Source organism: Camelus ferus, chromosome 34, assembly GCF_009834535.1.
Source record: "Camelus ferus isolate YT-003-E chromosome 34, BCGSAC_Cfer_1.0, whole genome shotgun sequence".
NCBI classification, from domain to species: domain Eukaryota; kingdom Metazoa; phylum Chordata; class Mammalia; order Artiodactyla; family Camelidae; genus Camelus; species Camelus ferus.
Window position 1 is genome coordinate 12,494,016 of NC_045729.1, and position 23,591 is coordinate 12,517,606.

Below are 23,591 nucleotides of genomic sequence, written 5' to 3' on the forward strand. Positions count from 1 at the left end.
AAATTTGTTCCTTATCTAACACTCACAAATTCAGTAAGGTACTGAGTATTCATAATATTTGACACCTCAATAAATAACCCTTTCTGCCTGTTATCAACCTACTGATAGTAGCTGGGGTATCAAACTGTGTAATGAAATATTCCCTAACTAAATGTTTTAAAATAATCAGCGACAAAGGAAACAGGGAGTTTGCTTTACTAATAGAGTTCCTTGGATAAAACAGTAGCAAATCATGCTCTTGAAATTTTGGTTATGTACATCAAACCAGAATGGTCACTACAGTCTAACTTGTTGCATTCACTGCTATTTTTGAGAAATTCTAGGGTAGTATATATGAAAAAATGCAAGATACCTTAAAATCACTTTTCCAAGTATATTTGGAGATCATTCTGTTATATAAGCAAAGTCAAATTAGTTGACCCGATCCAACAAATGCAATTTTAGAATACATTTAATCAAACTACACCCCCTTAGAAAATTACCCACTAGCTTATCTCACTCACCAAACTTCACCACCACCTAAGCAGCAATGAGTAAAGTTACAAAAGGCCATTTATTTTATTTCCTCAGGAACTCTTAAGAAACCACTTATCTAAAATGTTTCACACTTTACTTGGATGAATTAAAACATCCAGAATGATTTAGGAGAAGTTGAAAGATGTAAATCCTTCAAATGCCAGGGAATAATAGTTCTTACTCTTCTTATTGACCCAACCTAAGGAGAAAGTGGTGGGCTTACTTTCTTATCAGTCAGCTTTCACTAGGTAATAATGCAGTAAGAAAAAATTTATTAGTTATTAAGTAACATTCTTCTTCATTCGCAGTCACAGGCTGAAGGAGGAGCAACCACTCCCCAGCAGGTCTTGTGGCAGAGAGAAACGACCACAACGACAGAACCACACAATATACAATGGTTTTTAAAACTTTTTCTTAGACATTGTATATACTGCTTTTACTCACAGTCCATTGGCTAAGCCAGGTTAGACAGCAAGAGGATAGAGAAGTAAAAAGCTCTCATGGGGAAACATTTCGTGTCATGTGGCAAAAGGCTGGGATATATACTCTTCTTACCAGAAGAATAATGGTGAAATATATAATCTACCACCTTAAAAACACAGTTATAAGAGCTTAGCTTAACAAAGATTTCTAAACTAACAAAACTGGATCTACTCCATGTTCTAACATTAGTATAATAGTTGTCATTGGATAAATCATCTAAACTCTCTAGATTTCAGGCTGCTCAACTATAAAACTAGAGAGGTTAGGCCAGATGCCTGCTAAGTTCAATTCTAACTCACACAATGGGAGGAAATATTTGCAAATAATGTACCTAATAAGAGACTTGTATCTAACAGAATATATAAAAACTGTTATGACTCAATAATAAGAAAACAACCCAATTTTTAAATGAATAAAGAACTTAGATATTACTCCTAAAATAAACCAATAAGTAATACATGAAAAGATGCTCAACATCATTGTCATCAGAGAAATGCAAATCAAAATGACAATGAAGTAACACTTCAAACACACCAGGATGGCTATGGTCAAAAAGAAAATAACAAGTGTTAGCAAAAGATGTAGAGAAATCGGAATCCTCATACAATGCTGGTAGGATTGTAAAATGGAGCAGAGACTTCGGAAAACAGTCTGGTAGTTCTTCAACACCATACTGCCATAAAACCTAGAAATTCCATTCCTAGATAAAGATACCCAAAAGAAATAAAAACATGTCCATGCAAACACATGTATACAAATGCACACAGAAGCACTACTCACAATAACCAAAAAGTATCTCTTCATAATAGCCACAATAACTGAGATGTCCAGCAACTGATAAATAAAATGTGGTATATCCATTTAAGTGGAATATTATTTGCCCACAAAAAGGAATGAAGTACTTATAAATGTTACATCATGGATGAACCTTGAAAACATGCTAAGTGATAGAAGTCCATCAAAAAGCCACATATTGAATTCCATTCATTAGAAGTATCCAGAAAAGGCAAATCTATAAAGACAGAAAGCAGATTAGTGGTTGCCTAGGGTTGAGGGGTTGGGGAATAAATAAGGAGTGGGTGCTAAGGGGTGCAAGAATTCTTTATGTAATGTAATAAAAACTTTCTAAAATTAATTGTGGTGATGGCTGCAAAACTGTGAATATTTTAAAAACCACTGAATTATATAAGCAGGTAAACTGTATGTTATGTGAATTATATCTTAATAAACCTGTTATTTAAAAAAAAAAATAGCAGAACCAGAGTTGAATACTTTTTCATTTGTTTTTAACCTAACCTCCCTTTACTGGGTCACACTTTCAACATGAACAAAACTATACCAAGAGAACTGAGTATTGGTTCCTACTTTAGAGAATTTACATTTCTAGGCCAACAAGTATACCTGTAATTATACTAGTGATAAAAGGCAATATACACTAAAATAACAGCAACCTTGTTCTCCATGTGTTCATCTTAGATAAGCCCATTAGCCTTTTTCCCTGTCCTAAATGGGACATAATTCTATAGCATGCTTATCTCACAGGATGGTAGTAATGGGCATGAGATACTCATATAAAATCAAAGAACAAAACAAATTTTATTGACAAAAAACAGTACTAAACATGTTGCAAATGAACACTCCATGTACATACATAAATTAAGTCTTGTACATATGGAAAATGCAATTAACTATCTTTACCAAAAGGACCAGGAAGTCTTCACTGAAACAGGAGCATTCTCTTTTATTATAACCAAAAGGTCTTACATGTAATTAATGATAAACATGTTTTTAAATGAGGTATATTTACTGAACTTTCTGGAGTTACATAAGGCCTTGTCATATTTTATCGCTACTGTCTTTATTCAGTGTGATGTGTCTTGCCATCATTTACTGCTTTTGCCAGTACCCTACATGTATCTTTCTAGAAATAATTATTAGGGGAAGTGGTTGGGAGATGGGAGAAACAGGTGAAAGGGATCAAGAGGGATAGAAACTATCAGCTGATAAAATAAATAAGTCACGGGGAAGTAATGTCTCAGCACAGAGAATATAATCAATAATCTTGTAATAATTTGTATGGTACATAAACTACAATAATATTGAATCTTATGTTTTATACCTGAAACAAATAAAATTGTAAGTTAAATATACTTTAATTAAAAAAAGAAATGATTATTAAAAGTGGACTGTAATACGTATATTTCTGTATGTTTAGCAAAATACTTTGGCATGTCTCATCATATATCTAGTATAAGATTAATGCATTTTAAGTGGTCATGCTTTGTTGTCAGAAAACATCTCAGAATATGCTGGTATCATTATGATATGCTTCAGAAGTCATTTAACAAAAGAAGAAAACATAAAATAAGTATCCTGGAATAGTATTAATGAGCTACATAGTGTCTGGCATATAGGAGACAGCAAATATTGGCTAAAAGAATGATGGGCTATAAACATACAACTAACATGTAAAATAATTCTTAAGTGAAAAAAACTAAATTATTCTTTTAGAAGCAAAGGTAGTAATCTAGAATATTTTTGACAGAATTGTAAACTAATATGCTGGTATGTTTACACACAGCAGGTTTAAATACAGAGGCCAACCTTTCTTTGAGGAATCAGTATACTTATTTCCTAACAAAAAGTAACATATATCCACTTACACATAATGCTGCCTCTGACAGCATGCATACATAGCACCATTAAAATTAATCAAATCTGACAAGAGAGGCATTTTTCAAGGCTTACAAAGCTTATTTAGATAGTTTGATTTCACATTTCAAAAAATGAAATACCATTTTGAAAGAAATCTAATTTTGCTTATTACTACACAAAGATGAAAATCCTCTTTAAAACAATAAACATATCCCAAAGGGAAACCCCTGCAGCCATCTTATCAGTTCTCTCACTGTAACAGAAACTGAAATACAATTTGCATAGTCACTGTGGTTGGATAAAGAAAGCAGGTTCATGTAACCAATCAGAAAGCTAGAAATTGGGCAACCATAAGAGGAGAAATTTTTAATCTGCTTGGCAACAGCCTAAAAATAGAAACAATATGCTAGTATGAATCCCAGAATAGATGTGAATATAAGAGCAAAACAACCAGCAAAAACACTTTGTTTTCTTGGGGAAAAAGATGTGCCTTGCATTTCATTATCCAAAATATTAATTTGGAACATTTTTTTTTTACTAAGTGGCAACTAAAGAAAAATGAATGCTAAGCTAAATAAATGGTCCTCTTTCAAGTTACATGCCATTGTCCTTGTTATTTTACTTATATATGTATATATGCACATATATTTTTAAGTGCTCTTTTCTCAGGAGAAAAATTAATCACTTTAATCATGGTTCTAATATCTCTAAATCTTTAAATCGCTCAAAATCTGAACAGCAACTGCATTTTTTCCCTATCACTTTCCCCCTGCAATCATTTGGGAATCTTAATGGCAAAAGACTGTTAACTGTATACTAAAAATAGAAGGATTAAAATAATTTATCAAAGTAGATTTCTGAATAGATCTCTATTGGGAACTATGCCTTATTTACTTTTGACACAAACTTACAATAGTGTCTTCCACACAGCAGTCATTCAATAACTGTTTTTCTCAATCAAATTAAAATAATTCCTCAGTGAGGGAAACAAACTATATTATTGTTCATGTCAGTAAAAGTTAAACATGTAGATATATATAGCCGGTAAAATGCTGCTATTTTTAAGTTTTTTCTTCCTGCTTATTTTTATTTAAGTATAGTTGATTTACAATGTTGTATTATACTGTAAATACTATGATTTTTGGTTTTTCAATTTTGTCTAAAATGGGATGTTAAAATTGACAACACTTGACTTTTCTTATTTTGCTTTCCAGATAAAAGAATGTATTTCATCATTCTAATTTTCCAACCTAATTATGCTGAGTATGCATATTTCCTTCTACATTACAAATTTACACTGGCAAGATTATAATACCTAAAGATGGCAAACAATGTGCAGTCTAATGTAATGATTACAAAGATTATGGGCTAGTGAGGAATGATCAAATTTTAAGAAATAAATTAAAGGAAAGTAAAAAAAAAGAAAAGGAAAATAGTCCTTTTTAATTTCAAGAATTTAAATTGTATCTGCTGAAATGAAATGCTGGTTAGACAGTCAAATTATATTAAAACAAATGCTATTTATCAAAGTTCATGTTCTATGCATTTCTTACATCAAATACTCCATGAATATGTTTTAATGAAGTGGTAAGTTAATTTTAAAATGTTTTCTTTGGTCACAAAATGAATTCATATATTTGATACTAGGAAAGTCAATCATGAAAATTACATGTTAAGGACTTATTTTAATAAAGCTTAGAAACAACATCTTTAAAACATAAAAACACAGAACAGTTTCAAGTAACAAAAAAGCTCCAGTGAAGGATGAAAAAAATCAAATGAACAATCCACTGAGTAATATATCCTTTTCATCTAGATATTTAAGGATACCTGGATTTTAAAGTTAAGTTTAACCAAGTCTTTAAACACATAAATACTATTATTTTAAACATTAGTCTGAATGAAAAGTAACTTGGTTTATTGTCTTATTTATTTTTCTTAATGTTGTATTCATGTGTGACCTGGATATCCAGATATAACTATAACTGTATTCACATCTTTAAGATAACTTAAATCTTACATGTGTATAGATCTTGTTTACTTAACTGAACAAATAAACTATGATCCTCATCACAAAGGAAAGCAGTATGAATTAACCTATGAGTTACAGTTAGTGAGGAAGAATATAACAAATGGGTCAAAATTTGATAGCAAGGCACTGCAAGTAGGAAAAAGTACTTTATAGTTCCATGTATGTAAGTCAGGTATCACTTTAGATATACATCTCAGCACTTCATATTTTCTCAGGTATTATTTAAAGCTGTCATAGTACTTTTTAGTTTTACTTACACTGGCCATTTTTATTTCAAGAGAATAGGAAAGGCATGATGTTTGCAGAACAGTATTCAAAGTAGTTAAACATCTTGTCACACACTAACTGGAATTTTAGGGGAATTGAATAATCAATGGTACCTTAGTGTTGAAAATTAGTACAGCAACTAAAATGTTCTGGAGAAGTTTATATAGTCCCAGAAACATCACCATCCCATCCCTCCATTCTTTCCCCCATGTCTGGACCCTCCCCTCCAAGAACCTACAGGATTTTAAAAGCTGAGCCAGATGTTCTGTGGCCTCAGCCTATGTGTACAGAAGTCTAACTTTAATAACAATCATAAGCAAAGGAAGAACCCTAATCTTCCTTCACATCCCAGAGTAAACTTGAATTCTTCTTTGTACCTATAGTTTTTCTCTTCTGTAGCAAACAATATTGCTAGTATGTTATCCCCCTTGTAGGTCTAATTAAAATTATATTTACCACAACTTTTTGAGTTACTCTTATTTACAAATCTATATCTTTCTTCAGTTATAATTTAAGAAAAAAAGTTATGCTTTTGATAACAAGATCTCTCCTGGGAAGACACCTCAGAATGGACCAGCACTCCCCCAGGGAGCAAAAACGGAAAATTACATTCTTATTCTAAAATTTTCTGGCAAACAATGCATGAGAATATAATCTACTTGATTCTGGAATATGTTCCTAAAAAGCATAGCTTCACAGATTTGGGCTGCCAGAAACTATTATTAAAAATTTGTGATGTAGTTAAGAAAATACAGGGCTCCTTTATCCAAAACCAAAAATTACCATTTTGTTTCATCTTTCAGAATCTAAAAAGTATCTGCAGATCTGACCAAAAAAACACTAAACTTTCCTAACCTCTCTCCTCCTAACTATCATAAAAAACGAGCCAATGTTTTCCACCCATTCTATGAACATATTGACTGATCACCACAAGTATACTGAGATCTCATGTTCTTCTGCTTTCATCTAAACCTGTTCATATCAGTTGTGCTTGTTACTGAATTCAGTTATACATTTTTACTTTAAATCACAGAATACCATTAAAGTTTGTGTAAACTGATGAAATATGAGTGCAAAAAAAAGCTGTTAGATCTGCGTCAGTAACAGAAGATGATGCAGAAAAAACACAGATTGGAGAGATCTAACTTAGGCAAATCATTTAACATTTTTAGGTCTTAAGTTTTCCATCTGGAATAAATGGAAAGTAAATTAGAAGACCTGAGAGATCCTTAAAGTTGACTCTTAAATAAAATTTTAATAAATTCCACTCTAAAACAAACCACTTTACTGAGGAATGGTAAAGATAGGTTGGTGTATTCATATATTTATCAAATAAGACAGTAAAGAAACAATGTGATTAAAAGTACAAAAATGTAGCCTAAGATTAAAGTGTTACTGCATGTAGATTTTAATGTAAGTGTGGGAAAGAAATATAGGCAGTATTACACTGTGTGGAAATCTTTCTCCATGAATGACCATAGAAATTAGAAGTACTCTATTTTCCATTAACTGCCATCTCTCCAATATAGACTATTTAATCCTAATAATTAAAAACATGCTTTCAAATGTGTAATTACAAACAAGACCTCTACAAAGCCCTTGCTGTCTTCTTGATAGGGTTAGTACTCCCAATTTCTATGAGCCAGATTTCAGAAAACTGACTCTGCATAAAGAATAACTCAAATTCAAATGGAAAGGGAAAAAAAAGAACATGCCTTTCTTTCTTGTCTCAATTTCAATTGCACTTCTGCTCAGTAATCCTATTTATAATTCAGTTATATCCACAAGATTTCACAAGTAGTTGCTAAGCAACAGAAACCTGCTGAGTTCAGGGCTACTGGAAATCTGGCTCTTTGCCACATTAAAATACTTAACTGAGCCTAGAGCCTCCAGAATTTTAAAAAAGAAGAAAAGGAAAGAAAAGAAAGAGAAAAAGAAAAAGCCCTAAGAATACAATGATAAATGCAATAAGCCACCAAGTTCTTTTCAGAGTTCACAAATTCAGATCAAAGACCTTATTTTGGTATTTCCAAATATTTATTAAATTTCTCTTCTAAATTCTTTTTATCATCTTTTAAACATTTAAGTAAAGACTTTGAAGCTATTCTACTGGAGAACAGAAGACATGTGATTACCTATGTCACTTTTCATGGCATAACAACTGACTCAATAACATACTGTGCAAAGAATAGCCCTTGGAGAGACTAGAACAGCAGTCTGTGGGAAATGACTGAGACTTCCTATGTCTTTAAGGCCAGGAGAAAAAAGAAAACCTACACATTTTCATCCAAGTCCTCTATCGCTGTAGACCGGGTTAACCACTAAATGAAGGGATACATTTTCTATCCCAAACTGCACTAGTTTTCCATTGTAAACACCTCTATCAAAAAGGTAAGCATATCCAGAAGTGTATTAACAACCCAAAGTGGTTTAAAAATTGTCATTTTCAACATAAATTGAAAAGGCATTGAATATGTTCCAACTCATTCACTGATAAAAATGAAAATTATGAACATAAAGACTGCTCCTTTAGCTGATAATGGTTACTGCAAGTCAATAGGAAATTTCATATTTACTAGTAAAACACCATAGGCATCTCCATTAAACGCAAAAACAAAATGCATGATACTATATTCAATATTGTTCTAGAGATCCTGACCAAAGCAGTAAAAGCTCAAACACAGACTCTATAAAGAAGAAAACATTTAATTCAGAATAGCAAATAAAAGGTATCCGGAAACATTAACATATTAAAAAAATGCACAAAGTTATGAAAATATGTGAACTATTAGAACTATGTATAACTCAATCTAGGAAAAAAACATCAATTTCAAATGCACAGAAAGTACTACAAGTACAAACTTTGAGAAACATTTGACAGATAAAAAGCATAGTGATATGGAATTTGTGCCCAGAATAAAAAGGAACATTTATTTCTGCATTAAAAGTACAAAAAATTCAGAAGAAACATAAAAAAAGAAACAAACAGGCAATTCATAAAACAAATATAAGGAAAAATGTTCAACTTCACTAATAATCAGGAAAAGACAAAATAAAGAGAAGAGATATTTTTATACATCAGACTGGCAACTATTTATTGTTAGCAATAATATGCCATAATGAGTAGCATTACACACTGCTGGTAGATTTCATTGTCATAACCATTTTTAGGGGCAAATAAGCATGAACTATGCATCACTTTGACACAGCAAAGACACTTTAAGGTGCCTACCTTAAGATGCACTAGTAATATGTTTAAAAAGGTAATGTATCAGGATACCTACTGCTACACTGTAACAGCAAAAACAAACAAATTTAACATCCATCACTAATAATTAAAAAACTATATTGAATCATCCACACTAAAGAATAAAGAACACTAAGAGAAGTTAAGAAGAATGAGGTAGGTCTCTTTTATGGATGTGAATATTAAGTGTACAACAAGCAGCTACAGAACTCACAGTACTTAAGAGTACAAACACCAGAGCCAGACATACCTCTTTGAATACTGGTACTATCAATTCCTTGTTTAGTTACCTGTCCAAGATACTTATCCTCTACTTGCCCCACTATCCTCATCTATGAAACTGAGACTATAATAATGCCTCTCCTCATAAAAACATTAAGAGGATTAAATGAGAATGTATATAGAAAGTTCTTAGAAATATAAGTAGACAATAAATGTTTCCAGTTTTTATGCAATTATGTTTTAAAATGAAAAAATATTATTCTAAATATTTATATACACATATAAGTGATATTTCAAAGTCTGGAAGGATAAATGCCAAACCAGTTTCAGCAGTTCACTTGGGGAGAAGACAACAGAATATAAATGTAGCCTTTCACTTAGACTTGATATCCAGTTTCAATTTTCAAATGAAAACACTTATATGATCTGTATATAACAATCAAGCTCATTCCACTTTCCCCAATCTCTTCCAAGCTAATGCTAAACCAGGGCTGTAGTGACACTTATGAATGTTACCCACACAGATGCTAAACTCCAGAAGAGACAAGGAAGGGAAGCTACCATTCAAAGTACAAATTCCCAGCATATGCCATGAGCAGCAAGTACCACCTCCTCACCCCTCACAATCACTTGGATCAGCACACCCTCAAAGTAAAATAGGAAATCTCAAACACAAAAATGGGTGCAATCAATAAAAAATGGGGTGGGAGTGAGATTATACAAAGGAAAAACAGAAAGCTAAGAGACATAGGTCATATACTCAGAAGCAACAACTTTCACCAAAGAGCTGTTTAAAAAAAAAAAAAAAGAACTGAGAAAAAGGAGAATAAAGTAAGAAAAAAAATTTTTTTCAGATAGTTAGAAAAAAATTTTTTCTATAGAAAAGGCCTACTGATTACCAAAATGGACTAAATTAAAACAAGCCAAAAAAAAAAAAAAAAAGTTTTTAACACCTAGACATACTGTGTTAAGATTTCAGAAAACCAACATGAGGAAATATTAATAACTTACACAGTAAAACAAAATCATTTTTAATTATAAAGGAGTAAGAATTAAACCGACATCAGACTTGTCATCAGCAATACTGAATGCTAAAATAAATAACAATATCCTCAAACTTCTCAAAGTTCAGGGAAAAAGTTATTTTCAGCCTAGAATGCTATTGCTAGAAAAAACAGCAATCCCCAAGGACAGAAAAAATAAAGATATTACTTCTAAGCAAAGACTGAGGAAACAAATACTTGCGAATATAATTATATAAAGATACACTACAAATATAAGACAGCAGAAGATCGTAGGAAGAAACTCAGATAATGAAAACAACAATGCTCCATAAAACAAGTAAAACTCATGGGCAGGCTGAAATAATTGAGAATCCACCATCTTTAAAACAAAAATTCTGGAGTCAAAATCCAAGATAATTACAGAATGGGAATTAATGGACTTAAGAGGCTGTAGAATGCAGCACACACAACACACACACAGAGAAAACTATCAATCTAAAAATAATATAGTTTTCAAGCTGGGTAAATTGACAAAAAAAAAAAATGTGTTATAAACAAGAGACCAGCCTTATAATAAAATAGCATAGAAAGGTTGAGAAGAGGTGGAAAATGATACACAAAACAAATGCTAACAAAAAAAGAGATTAAGTATAAACATAAAACATATATGTAAATATAAAAAATAACTCAAATTGAAACTCAAGTAATGGGACAAAAAAAAGGTATTTCTGATTGATAAAAGGTACAATCTACCTGAAACGTGTTAACTTTGATACACCTAAATAATATCACTTCAAATCACAAAAAGCAAAAACATTTTAAAAACTCAGGGGAAAACTAATAAATCCACAATAAAAGATAAACACACCTTTTCTAAAATCCACAGATGAAGAAAACAAAAGTATTATTAAAGATGTATTTCTCAATTTACATGCCAGAAAAATAAAAAAATAAATGGAAGTGTATATCCAACAAACCCAGAGAATGAATCTTTTATGAATACTACCAACATAAATACTGACCATGCATGTGGTGACAAAGAAATATTAATAAATTCAAAGACCACCCCCTCAAAAAATTCACAAAAGGCCACATTCTCTGACCATAACATAATACAGTTAGATCAACACTAATGAAATGAGAGGGAAAGTTATCTTCTTATAAACTGGTTTAAAAAAACAAAAAGACTTTGGATTAAGGAGGAAATCAGTGATGAAATAATAAAAACAATTAAGTATTAACAAAATATAACCCAGAGAAACCCAGAGAATTCAACTAAAATGATACTCAAGAGAAAAACTTAAATGCGTATATTTAAATTAATATAATTTAAATTATATTATATATATATTTTTTAAATTAAAAGCACAAACTTAAAAATGCTAGTAAAAGAAGAAAGTCATAAACCCAATCAGTAATTACAATAAAAATGGGAAATTATAATAGAAAACTCAAAACAGCAAGCAATCAACGAAACCAAGTCAGTTCTTTAAAGAGACTACTAACAGGGGGGAAATATAGCAAGGAGAATTGAAAGCATAATAAACAATATTAGAAATTATGAAGAGGATATAACTAAAATATAACATAATACACTTGGTTCAAGTATTCAAGTACATTAAATGTTATCAATGGAATACATGAAAAAGACTAAGGGATTTTAACTTAATACAAACTCAATAAAATTCAACAGTGGGAAGTAGCTGCCAAAAATGTCAATGCAAAGTTAAATTGCTGAAGTACACAGTCAGAGAAGGGAGACATTTTTCAATGTCTATTTAGTTTTGAGTGTCATAGATATAGACTTTTAAAAACAGACAAACGAGAGGATGAACTAGAAAAAAATAGTGTGTGAGGAATAGTTGGGAAAAATGGAGGATATTTAGCCTAGAAAACACAAGAGAATTTTAATGGTTTTCTCTAAATAGTGCAGATCTATCATGTAAAAAAAGATACAGATACATAGAGAAAGAGGCAGACACAAGGTAGAGGGCAGAAAAAAAAAACAAGGAAGGTCAATTTGGTCTCAAAAATCTGCAAATATTAATTTTTCAAGACGTCCAACAAAAGAAGGAACTTCTTAGGAAATTACAGATTCCCTTCTGTCATTTAGAAAAATTGAAGCAGAAGCTAGAAAATTACCTGTCAGGAATACCAAACAGTAGATTCCTGCATAAAGTGTGATGTTAGAACTCCTTGACCACTTAAGTCTGTCTCACTTCGAAGATAGCTAAGTCTACATTGCCTTGCTAAATAAATTTTGTTGCCTAAGAGGAACACAAAAACTAAAAACTCAAATTATATCACCCAGATTTTTGGGTCATGCACATTCAACCTCAATAGTCTCAAAGATTATATATATCTTTATGCTCATAGCTTTTATTTGTGTTTTACATGCTTCCCTTTAGGTTTATTTGTCTATATACGGAATACTCCTCTGTCCTACTTCCCATCATCTTTCTTTGCTATGACCCCCAACTCTAACAGCATTCAACAAATTCCTCTGTTTTTCGGTCTAACAACTTCTTGCCTCTTTACCTAAACCAGTCAGTCTATCTCAGCTGTCTTCCCAGCCCACCATTCTCTCAAACAATGGCCCAAGAGAAGTCTGAAAACATTTCCCAACTGTCTCAGGTATGTGTGTTCTCCAGAAGCATATTAATCAAAACTGATATATTTCTACTATCACCATTTCTCCAATCCTAGTGAAATTATTTACTTAGAGGAAACATACTCAGAAACTTACACATTTTTATACTTCAACAGAACATACATTAAAACAATCATTTAAAAAATCCCAAGCAATACTGTCAAAAGGCAACAGGAAATAGCTCATATCCCTGAAACATGCGTGTTCTATCTCAGCTGGCCTCTAGTTTTTAAGTACTCAGCCATGTAGTGGTAATAAATGACAAACTACTTTTCAGAATCCAGAGAACTGAAGTCCCACCTAAAAACTAACACTTTTAGGCTGCAGAAAGAACCTATTTAATTCCCAGAGAAGGAGGTAAATACAAAGAACTGCCTAATCTAATTCCTTTCCTCCTCCACTTCTCTAAGCTAGTCTTACTACCACACTTCACCTCATCCGACTTACTCACCTCCCCACACTCATCCCCCCAAATTATTATAAGAATCAGTAATATACTTTATCACTGGCCATACTGTTATCAGTACGTATTTCTTAATAAACATAAATCTTTTTATTTTTACAGTAATGATTATGTATTCTTTATTTTTATTTCAATGAGATTTTTTGTATGCAATTTTTCAGGCATACAAAAAAAGAATAACATAACAAATGCCTGTGCACCTTTCACCTAGCTTAAGAAGTAAAATATTAGACTCAATGGAATTTCTAATTAATACACTTATTTTAGTTTCAGATTCTTAAATTCACTTTGTAAAATGGTTTAAATACATGGAAATGAAAATGATAAGGGTGGTACTAGAAAACCTGACCATGTTTTACACATAAATATACATTATCTAATGTATGTCAATGAGCCCTTTGTGAAAACATAAGCATTCTGATTTTGATGATGAAGTCAAAGTGGTACATTTATACTAAAACTTTATAGTTTAGTAAGGTTACAAAATGTCATCACTCTGTATGTACCAGCTGGTGTCACTACAACAGGGAACACAGTTACAGGACTATAATGAAAAGAGATCTAAAATTGATTTCTATGTAATATAAGCATATTGTATGCATGAGTAATATTCATATACAAAGCCCACTGTTCATTTCAACTCAAACCTCAGGAAAATTAGAGAAGATAAAAATACTTTTTTAAAAATCAAATCCAAATATGACATTCAGAATCTCCTGAAAATTAACATTAAACAATCTACCAATCCTAGTATTACTAAAACTAAAAAAAACAAAAAAACTTCCCAAGGGTGAGAGACAGATATAAGGCCTGAGGGGTAGAAGAGAGGGGAGGGTTATCACAGAAAAAGGACCTGAATCTCTTACCTGTGGGCAGCTTGAGACTGTGAAACAGACTTCCTCTTCTGTTAACCACTACTACTTAGTTCATTTGTATAAACATTAAAAGCTAATGCAGATTTCTAGATCAGTCTTTTTGAGCCTAAATTCCTTGTCTGGTTCATATTCATTTAAAAAAAAAATCCAGGAATACAGTAGACTGGCTACATATTAAAATTCCTTTCAAACAGTGGTTCACATCTGTTGTGTAGTTTGTGCAGCAAACATCCCATCAACCACAAAAGCCAGAAAACAGACAGCATGTCAATGAAGCTCACAAAACACTCAACGTACATCTTCCAAAGGACTGTTGCTAGTGAAGATGCCTAGACTCAGAATTCTTTTGTACTGCTTTCTATGCTGCCTACTATTAGGTCTGCAGCAACTGTGTGCAGTTAAGTACCTCCCACATATTACCCAATAGAATCAATAGGCATAAATCTATAAAAGCAGAATAGAAACTTAAGGTTTATAACTTCTCACTATTCCATATATTAACTGTCATTTGTGGAGGTCTCAGTACTCCTACTCTAATGCATCAACTCTGTTCTGTCAGTCCAAAAGGCTGCATTCTTATACATTCCAAACAGGAAATCCATGACACGTATTATTTGCTGCCCTAGAACAGCCAGACTGCAGTTACAGCTAGCTGGCGCCAGTAAGAACAATTTACATAAAGCAGTCCTCATTTCATGACCAAACTAAAGAAGACTGCTGAGTAAACCCTCCCCCATTCGTTCCCCAACAGGCACTGACTGGTTCTAGAATATATCTAGTTATCTATTTACTAATATGATTAAAATCCAGGTAATAAAAGAAAATCAATCTATAACTCTTATATAACTGAAATTATACACCCATCACACCACAAATATTTCTAACCCCCAAGAGATATTCAAAAGCCTTAGTTTATTTGTGGCATAGATGAATATGATTGCATAAATCCAATGACTGCTATTTTTAACCATCATTAAGAATATAAATTATAATTCACATTAGCTAAAAGCTGCCCTCATTCCATTATACAGCTGCCTTTCAAATTTTGTTAAATAATCACCTAAATGGTAAATGATCATTAAATAGATTTGCTCTTATAACCATACTGCTTTATGTTTCACCAAATAATAAGACAAAACATCTTCAGGTATCAATATTATGATGGTTAAATAATTCAACATATTTACCACTAGTTAATACTACTAAAGCATGCACTCAATACCAAAACTCAGGCATATTATATTACAAGTATCTACACAAGAACATATTTTGTATGGCACATTCTTTTTGAAACTAAATCATACACATACTGTTTTAATTGGCCAGATCTGACTGGACAAGAATTGAGTCATTATCTATTAAGTCCTTTGTTTAATTTTTTTTAAGTTACTTTATGATCTACTAATAAATAATTGTATACCTCCACTCCTATTTTTCTACGTATTTTATTAAATATAAACATATTAAATTTCAATTTCCAATAATAAACAAAAAACTAGTTTAGTACCACATCTAAAATGGTCATAAAATGGAAAAGAAGTATTTAATAGGCTAACTAGGGATTATCCAAAATATGTCCTTAGTTTTTAATCTTATTTTCAGCTGTCTTAAAACATAGGTCTTAAATTATCCGTATTACACAATAAGGATAATAGGGCTCTAAATTAGGGGAGTGATAAAAGTTATGTATCAATAGGAATTGGTAGACTTCTAATAGGTGGATAATCCTAAATGCTACCCAGGTTATCTTTGATAAGCAATAATAGATTCCTCAAACAACTATATTCTCCTCTCAGGGTTTCCGCTCCACCAGCAGCAGATGAAGGGACAGGGACAAATATGTAGTAAGATGGTGTAACTTCATTTAGTGTACATCAGAAGTTACACCTGGTGGGAGGAAAGGTCTTATATCCAAAGAGCTATTAAAAATCTCAGATTTGGAAATCATCTAAGTATTGTATTCCTCCCAGTTTTAATATTGCTTCTTCCTTCTTTCTTTCTACATCCAACTCTTCGAGTAAAAGTACTTTAAAATCAAAGGACCTAAATATCCTTCTATTTTTAAAGCCAAATAAGCTAAACAATCACTTAACAATGAGTTAATTAATCATAAGAAGTTCAAATTCTCCAGTCTGCTTATTTACTTAAGTACCAACAATGGAGGTTATTAGTCTAACTCAGTGCTTCTCAAACTAACAATGGCAAAGAATTAGTGTTTTATTTCCAATCCCTTACAGATCAATACTCATGAAAAATACAATGAAAATTAATTATTTGAAAAAAAAGAAAACATTGAAATATAAGCCTTTTTATTATTTGACCCAATTGATATAAAATTATTTTATCAGATTGACATAAAAATTTCTAGATACTTTTAACTTCAGTTATCTAACAGAGGACCAGGAACAGATGATCTAATCGGAACTGACCTTGAACTAATCCACAGACCACATTTTGAGTTGGGCTCACCTAGCCAGTCATCACCTATCCCACCCTACCCCCAAGCATTCTCAATCTATCAGTATTTTCACATTCTCATATTTTCTTCTGTCTTCCTGTTTCCCCTGCCCCAGTGTAAACTCCCTGAGGGCAAGGGATCTTGTATGCCAGCCAACAAAACAGTGCCTCGCAAATAATAGCTGCATAATAAATATTTGCTAAATCTGTCGAATCAGTCGATCAATTCACAGTCCATTTTTGTTTTCCCGCTATCATACTGCGCTAGCACAAATAAGAATTCTTGTTTTGTCCCCTTTGGGCTCTTTAAAGTTTTCAACTTGAGATTTAAACACCTTGCTTTCTGGCATTTTCACCATAAATCAGCCAGGTCCCTAACAATCCCCTCTCCCTAAAGATTCTTTTCTAAAGGACCTAGTACCCAATTTCTCCCCCGTTTCATAATGACTGAAAAAAGAAACAGAAAGAAAAAAATGTGTGCTGGAGGGAAACTTGTGAAGAAAAAGCAACCATTATTTACTCATACTTAACTTGTATCACACACTGTACTAGGTACTTTGTATTTGTTATGCTCATTAAAATTCCAGCATCAACTCTGTATAGTACTTTAGCCCCATTTCAAAGGTAAGAAAACTAAAGTTCTGAAAATAAGCAACTTAGCCTCATCCCATTAAAAAATAATGCATAAGATCTATTGAGCACTTACTACAAATAGGCATTATACTTTGAGCACTACTATACATTTTTCACATAAACGTCTAGTGAATTGAAGAACATGAATTCACCTTGACTTTGATTCCAAAGTTTGTGTTCTTCCCTGACTCCTTATCTAGTCCAACTACCTCCCTCATTTAATGCTCACAGAATGGCATTAAGAGCTTAAATAATTTATCCAAACCATGCAACTACTTAATAGCAACACTAGAATAAAAAATAAGTGTTTCCTGACTTCTAACACTTTTCACTTTGCATACCATAAGACTTGTATATCAGCAAAGGAAATCACCAGGTCAGATGGCTCTGCTGGGCTGTAGTGTCTGGTTTACTTCAGCAGGGAAGGTAGAAGCTCGCAGGCTGACACAGAAGCAACTCAGACTTTTTTCTGGTGTTACACTCCGTCTTTCATTAAACTCAAAGATTCACTGAGTCATTAAGCACTGTTTTCATCATTTCCATATTCACACATTAATGACCAATAAACTGTTACAAATTACTAATAGAGAACACTTTGTGAAAGTTCTAACCTGAGCAATTTATTACAAATCCCTTATTTGAATAAACTTTAAACTTTCTCCCAAATCACCTTCTCTTTGGGGAGTGTAATAAGGGGGAAAGGAGGGGAGTCAGTCAATGTTTCCTGTGCAAATTAACTGCTTTTTCAATTTTCGCTAAAGTTTTCACTCTAACTTGAAAGACATTTTATAAAAGTGAGTAAAATTCTTTTAGCACTTCCCTGGAGTTACCAATGACATAGTATGACATGAATGCTAAGAAGCTGGCTTTTACTCTGGAAAATGTGGAATTCAAATTCACATCAGATCATGATTCTAAACCACCATGTTTCGTGGATCATCAAGGTAGTCTTCACATAGTTATGGTGAATGTTATACAAACAGAAGCAAATTTCAACAAAACAAGTATATTAACAGCCTCTGAAATTATCTAGTCTAGTGCAGTTAAGAAAACTTTCTTTCAGGAACTTACTCATTTTAAGTGCTAAAACTTCTTAGCTCAATCAATTTAGGCAAAAATCTTTTACAAAGTTTATTTCATTTACCTATACAGTAACCTGAATATCTTGAATATAATGTAACATTTTTTATTCAATATCATCAAGAACATTAAGTTAATAAATACTGATGTCTTTAATACAGTGATAGCACTTAAAGAAAAAATAATTTATTTACCACATTAAAAGACCTCAAGGTGCTTATGTTTGTAATTGATATTTTTTTAATTGCTTTGCTTTCAATCAATCATCACTTTTTGCTGATTATCACTGGCTCTCCTTCAGTCAGCCACCATGGTATTCTAACATAAAAACCAGGACAAGAAAAAGGTTAGCAAAGATGCCATATCTTCTAAAGAATAAACTGACTTTATATATGCTGTCTCTCCTACCAAGTGAAGTCAGCTAGATTTTACTTATGTTTCCTTTCTTCTGGATTAGAAGCTGTATCTTAGATATTAAGAGCTGCCAAAAATCTGTCAAGTAAGCAGGATAGGGATTTAAATGGAACAGCTTATAAGGAGCCCAGAAGGTAATGTGAATCAATGAAAAGGAACAGATGTGAGGAATAGGCCCTAACTGAAGGAAACAGTAGATACTCAACTAGAGATTATTTTTCTCAAAAATACATTCCTAGCATTGCTCAATCTTCTATATTTCAAAAGATGAGACATGCAGATTTTTGTGTAAAATCTGACAGCTTTAAATGTTAACTAGAGAAATAGGGTAGTGTTTAAAGGATAAAAGAAGTCTGTTGGCTGCCAGTTTGTGGCCACCGAAAGAGAACTATACTGTAAAGATTCACATTTGTACTGAAACATATAAAACTCTAGGCTCTGAATTCAAAGTCATCTCTTTACAGAAATTATTTTCTCACTGCACATTTGGAGAACTCAAACAGACCAGAAATGAAATATTTCTCCCTCTCCTCTAATTCTCTAATGAAAACATTCTATATTGGCTTTACTTAATAAATACATCTGCCACTATCCACTACAGCAATGGATGGCTAATTTATTTAACAGAGTAGGACCCAGCAGTACAAACATGAATATATCATATTACCAAGTGGACATACTAGTGTTAGTTAGTACTTCTTGTTTCTGAGCATGAGTTCCATAAGAAATTTCCCATACTTTCTAAACATACCACATGCTCTGATCTAATCACATTTGATAAAGTATATGACATCTGAAAAGTAAATAAATTGAAGAGAATTCAAATATTACTACAAAAGCAGCATGACAGATGTTAGTGGATTATTTCCTTGTGCTATTCAGAAACATTATGTAAACTGATACTCAACATAGCCTTGCCAAATAAATATGACTTTCACCCCATTTTACAGATGAGGAAACAAGAATCAGAAAACAGAATGAGTTGCCCAATATAAGGAAAAGGTAGCAAAACAGAAATTCAGCTCTAGGTTTGAACCCATGGTCAGTGTTCTTTCCTTGACCTCTACATTCCTCTTAAAGGCTTATGCTAGTGAAATGGTTTGTGAAAAAGGATAAACAAATGGGGAGGACAAGAAGTGACAAAATAATAACATAACACCCAATTATCCAGCACTGGTTTTTTACACCCTCAATTATTCAGCATAATAGCTAGCCTGGAATTTAGCATTGAAAATGTGAAAACTGTCACTAATCCCAAAAGTAATAATCCCAGTGAGGTCTGGTTTATGCTTATAGTTGCAAAAATGCAACATGGCACTGAAAAAATTTAATAATAACAATACTATCCTGAGTAACCACAGAGTGTTGATGTTTCCCCATGTATAAGTAACAATCAGTGGGTTCATCTTGTGGAGGAGGGGGTGGATGTAAACTTTACAGTCCACAATAGAAGGCAAGAAGAATAGATTATTAAAATTTCCTCGAGGTCCTACTCCGAAGGTTAATATAAGTTGATCAATGATTTCAACCTAGCCAGTTTATCTCTCCAGCAATGAAGAATATCAAACCAAGCAGCTGGCTTGCACTATATGCAATTCTCAAAATACAGTGAGCTGTTCATATCATGAGAGGCAGAAAAAATAAGAGTGATTAGAGTCACAGCACATACACTTTCCCATGTCACACTCACTCCAGAGCACAACCTTACCGAAATGCGTGACGGACGGAATCTCTCACATACATTGAATTTGTCGCACATACTGGATTTGCTGTTCTTTTTCTTTTTTGGAGAAAGCTCATATATGGATTTACATAAAGAAATGTTCAGATTATGAGAGTCCATTATATCACACAAAATAGTCCCAACAACTTCACATAGTAAGAAGTTAACGAAAGTGAAATAAACATACTACAGCTCATTAAAGAAACTGAGCTAATAATCCCAAATAGATTTTAGGCCACTGAGCAAATAAATACTGATTAAGTTAGGGAAAACAATAATTTTGTTAAAAACTAAGAACAAATAAAAACACAATTTTGTAGCAAAGCAATAATTTTAAACTATTAAATTGTGTAAATATACATCTTAATACACTATCTTCATGAAAATTTATAAATTAAAAAAGAACATAAAGAATATATGTTCTAGAATACTTTTCCAAGTGAATTACACAGTCCCTCAGTGCCTGGATTTCTACAAATAAGCAACCAGGAGTCTGACACTAATAAGATCATAACTGTCATAAATGATCCAGTTTCAAACTTTTGTTTTCGTAACAGTCTAATTGTTCTCATTTTAATAAATAAATTTATAATTTCAAAATGCTATATATTTACACTATAAAATAACTACACAACAATAAGATACATATCTTTACTGGGGTCCTTCATAAGAATTTAAGGTGCAAAAGTTGCTGTTTTATGAAAGTTGCTGTATTTAGGAAGTTCAAAACTTACTGTTCTATATCACATTAGTCAGGGATATGTTCATAATACTCTAGTGATTAAGCTAGAGGAATGCACTATATTATTTAGAAAAACTTTTAATAAGCACTGTGATTCAAACATCAGTGCTTTAAGTATAACTCACTGTTCTGCTATCTGAAATAATATGTGAATAAAAATTTCATTCTCCTACCTTTCTGCGTTACTATGGACTTACAATATCTCAATAAACATTTCTACTTCAGAACAATGTTAGGAAAGCTTTTTTGGAAATTTTGAAACTAAATTTACAAAATTATTGAGTTATTACTTTTAAATATAACACAGGTTTTAACTAAGATAAAATGGATGTTAACAATTAATACCACTTAATTAACTAAAAACTTGAGATTTACTTCTGCCCTCTTGCATTAGAATATATTAGATATAAAGAAAAGGGGTATCCAGACCTAGAAGATATGAACTATTTCTAAATTCAAAATCTGATTCAAAATGCCAATTTAAGCAAAAAATAATCAGTATAAAATGCTAGTCTCATCAAAAATGTGAAAGAATTGGATCGCCGGGAGGAAGCAGAATAATGAAAAAGAATAATTCGAACCCTTGTACAAAACGTCTAACAGTGTTTAAAAAAATTTTTTTATTTCTATAACTGTGATTTACAGCCAGAGAATTAACATTCTTCCCAGAAAGCTACCAAACAATACCTCCAAAACACACACACAAACACACAAAAATGGTAATACTCGTGCAAAACAAGCCTTATTTATGGAATCTTTTAAAAACAAAAATCTATTGAGATAATATATTGTTTTAATTTCTACAAATAAATATCAAATAAGCTATAATATCCAACATAAAAAAACATTAAGTTAATCAGGGCCAGCAAAGCACTACTGTGGTGATAAAATGTTCTGGCAATGACAGAACATAAGATGGTGAGAAATTACAAGAATTTAACCTTTGACCTCACTATCCTATGTACTGTTTCCATAACAGAGGCTTAAAGGTTCTATCAGCAAACATTTCAACTTCTTAGCAAGAAAGCTCTAAGTTCGCCTTCCTATATAAACTCAGTAAAATGCAAATATTTTTTAATTAAAATGTTCAGAGAGAAACAGTAACTGGTTCTTACCTCTGGTCCAGATGCATGTGACAAGTCTCCTCAGTGGCACAGTGGCTGCCTAAGCAGCTACAAAGACCAGGCTAGCAGCCATTTTGAGACAGCTGCACTGTCTCAGTTGCACTAAAGTGTAATTAAGATGGCTGCAATGTGCACTCAAGAACTCCCACAGTGAAAATTCAGCTATGTATCAAACAAAGCCCCTCCCACTTTGTCAGTCTGCAGGAAACTGAACACAGACAACAGCTAATGCACACACTGCAACAAACAATGCAGCTACTCAGAACACAGAAAACAGAGAAGGCAGCAAGCCAGTTTTGTAACATAATGCCTGTGAATCCCGACTTGCAATACAGAGTTTGGGCACATCCATATTCCAGACAGCTTGAAGTCCATGCCACATATTAGCAGTTACAGAGATAGAGCCAAATCACACACAGCAAACATCAGGGAATTCGCTTGAAAGAAAGCCTCCATTTCAGTCCAGAAAAAAAAAAAAAAAAAAAAAAAAAAAGGAGTAAAATTCTGCTCAAGGCCCTTTTTTTCCCCCATCTTTAATAGTACTTTTTACATGAAAAGAGTGCCAATTTTTATAATTTCTAGAAAATTAAGTTTTTTAAATCCTGATAGTCAATTTCCATTTATAGATGGCTAATTAAAAATTTTCCCCACAGAATCTAAGCCCCAAAGTGCTCAAATGTAGCAGAATGGTTAAAGCTTGCAATCAAATTTTTGAATCTTGACAATAATTTTAAGTAACTGCTGGGGAGGACTAGAGATATTAGAGATATGATGGCAACAAAGCTTATTTTGACTAACCTGCCATAAAGATAAAAACAATTTCTTCTCTTCTGTAGTCCAGATGGTCACAAAGACATCTCCAGGTGAGTGTTTGGTCCCAGAGAAAATTAAATTTCATGCCCTGGCACAGATCTCCCAACATTTTGACATTAGTGGAAAGCAAATAAAAATAAAGAATGTAGACATCCCCAGGGAAAAAATAAATAGGAAGAACAAAAGGGTAA

The 23,591-nt window shown here is 32.4% G+C and overlaps 1 protein-coding gene across 1 annotated transcript in view; it reads right to left on the minus strand.

The window, feature by feature from the left end:
* The window catches only part of ATF7IP (activating transcription factor 7 interacting protein), a 79,222-nt gene extending 56,297 nt beyond the window's left edge, over nt 1-22,925 (minus strand). Inside the window, 1 exon segment of the mRNA XM_006192117.3 lies at nt 22,579-22,925. Coding sequence (XP_006192179.2) covers nt 22,579-22,595 — 17 coding nt within the window. The 5' untranslated portion in view covers nt 22,596-22,925.
* Nucleotides 22,926-23,591: the final 666 nt, after the last annotated feature.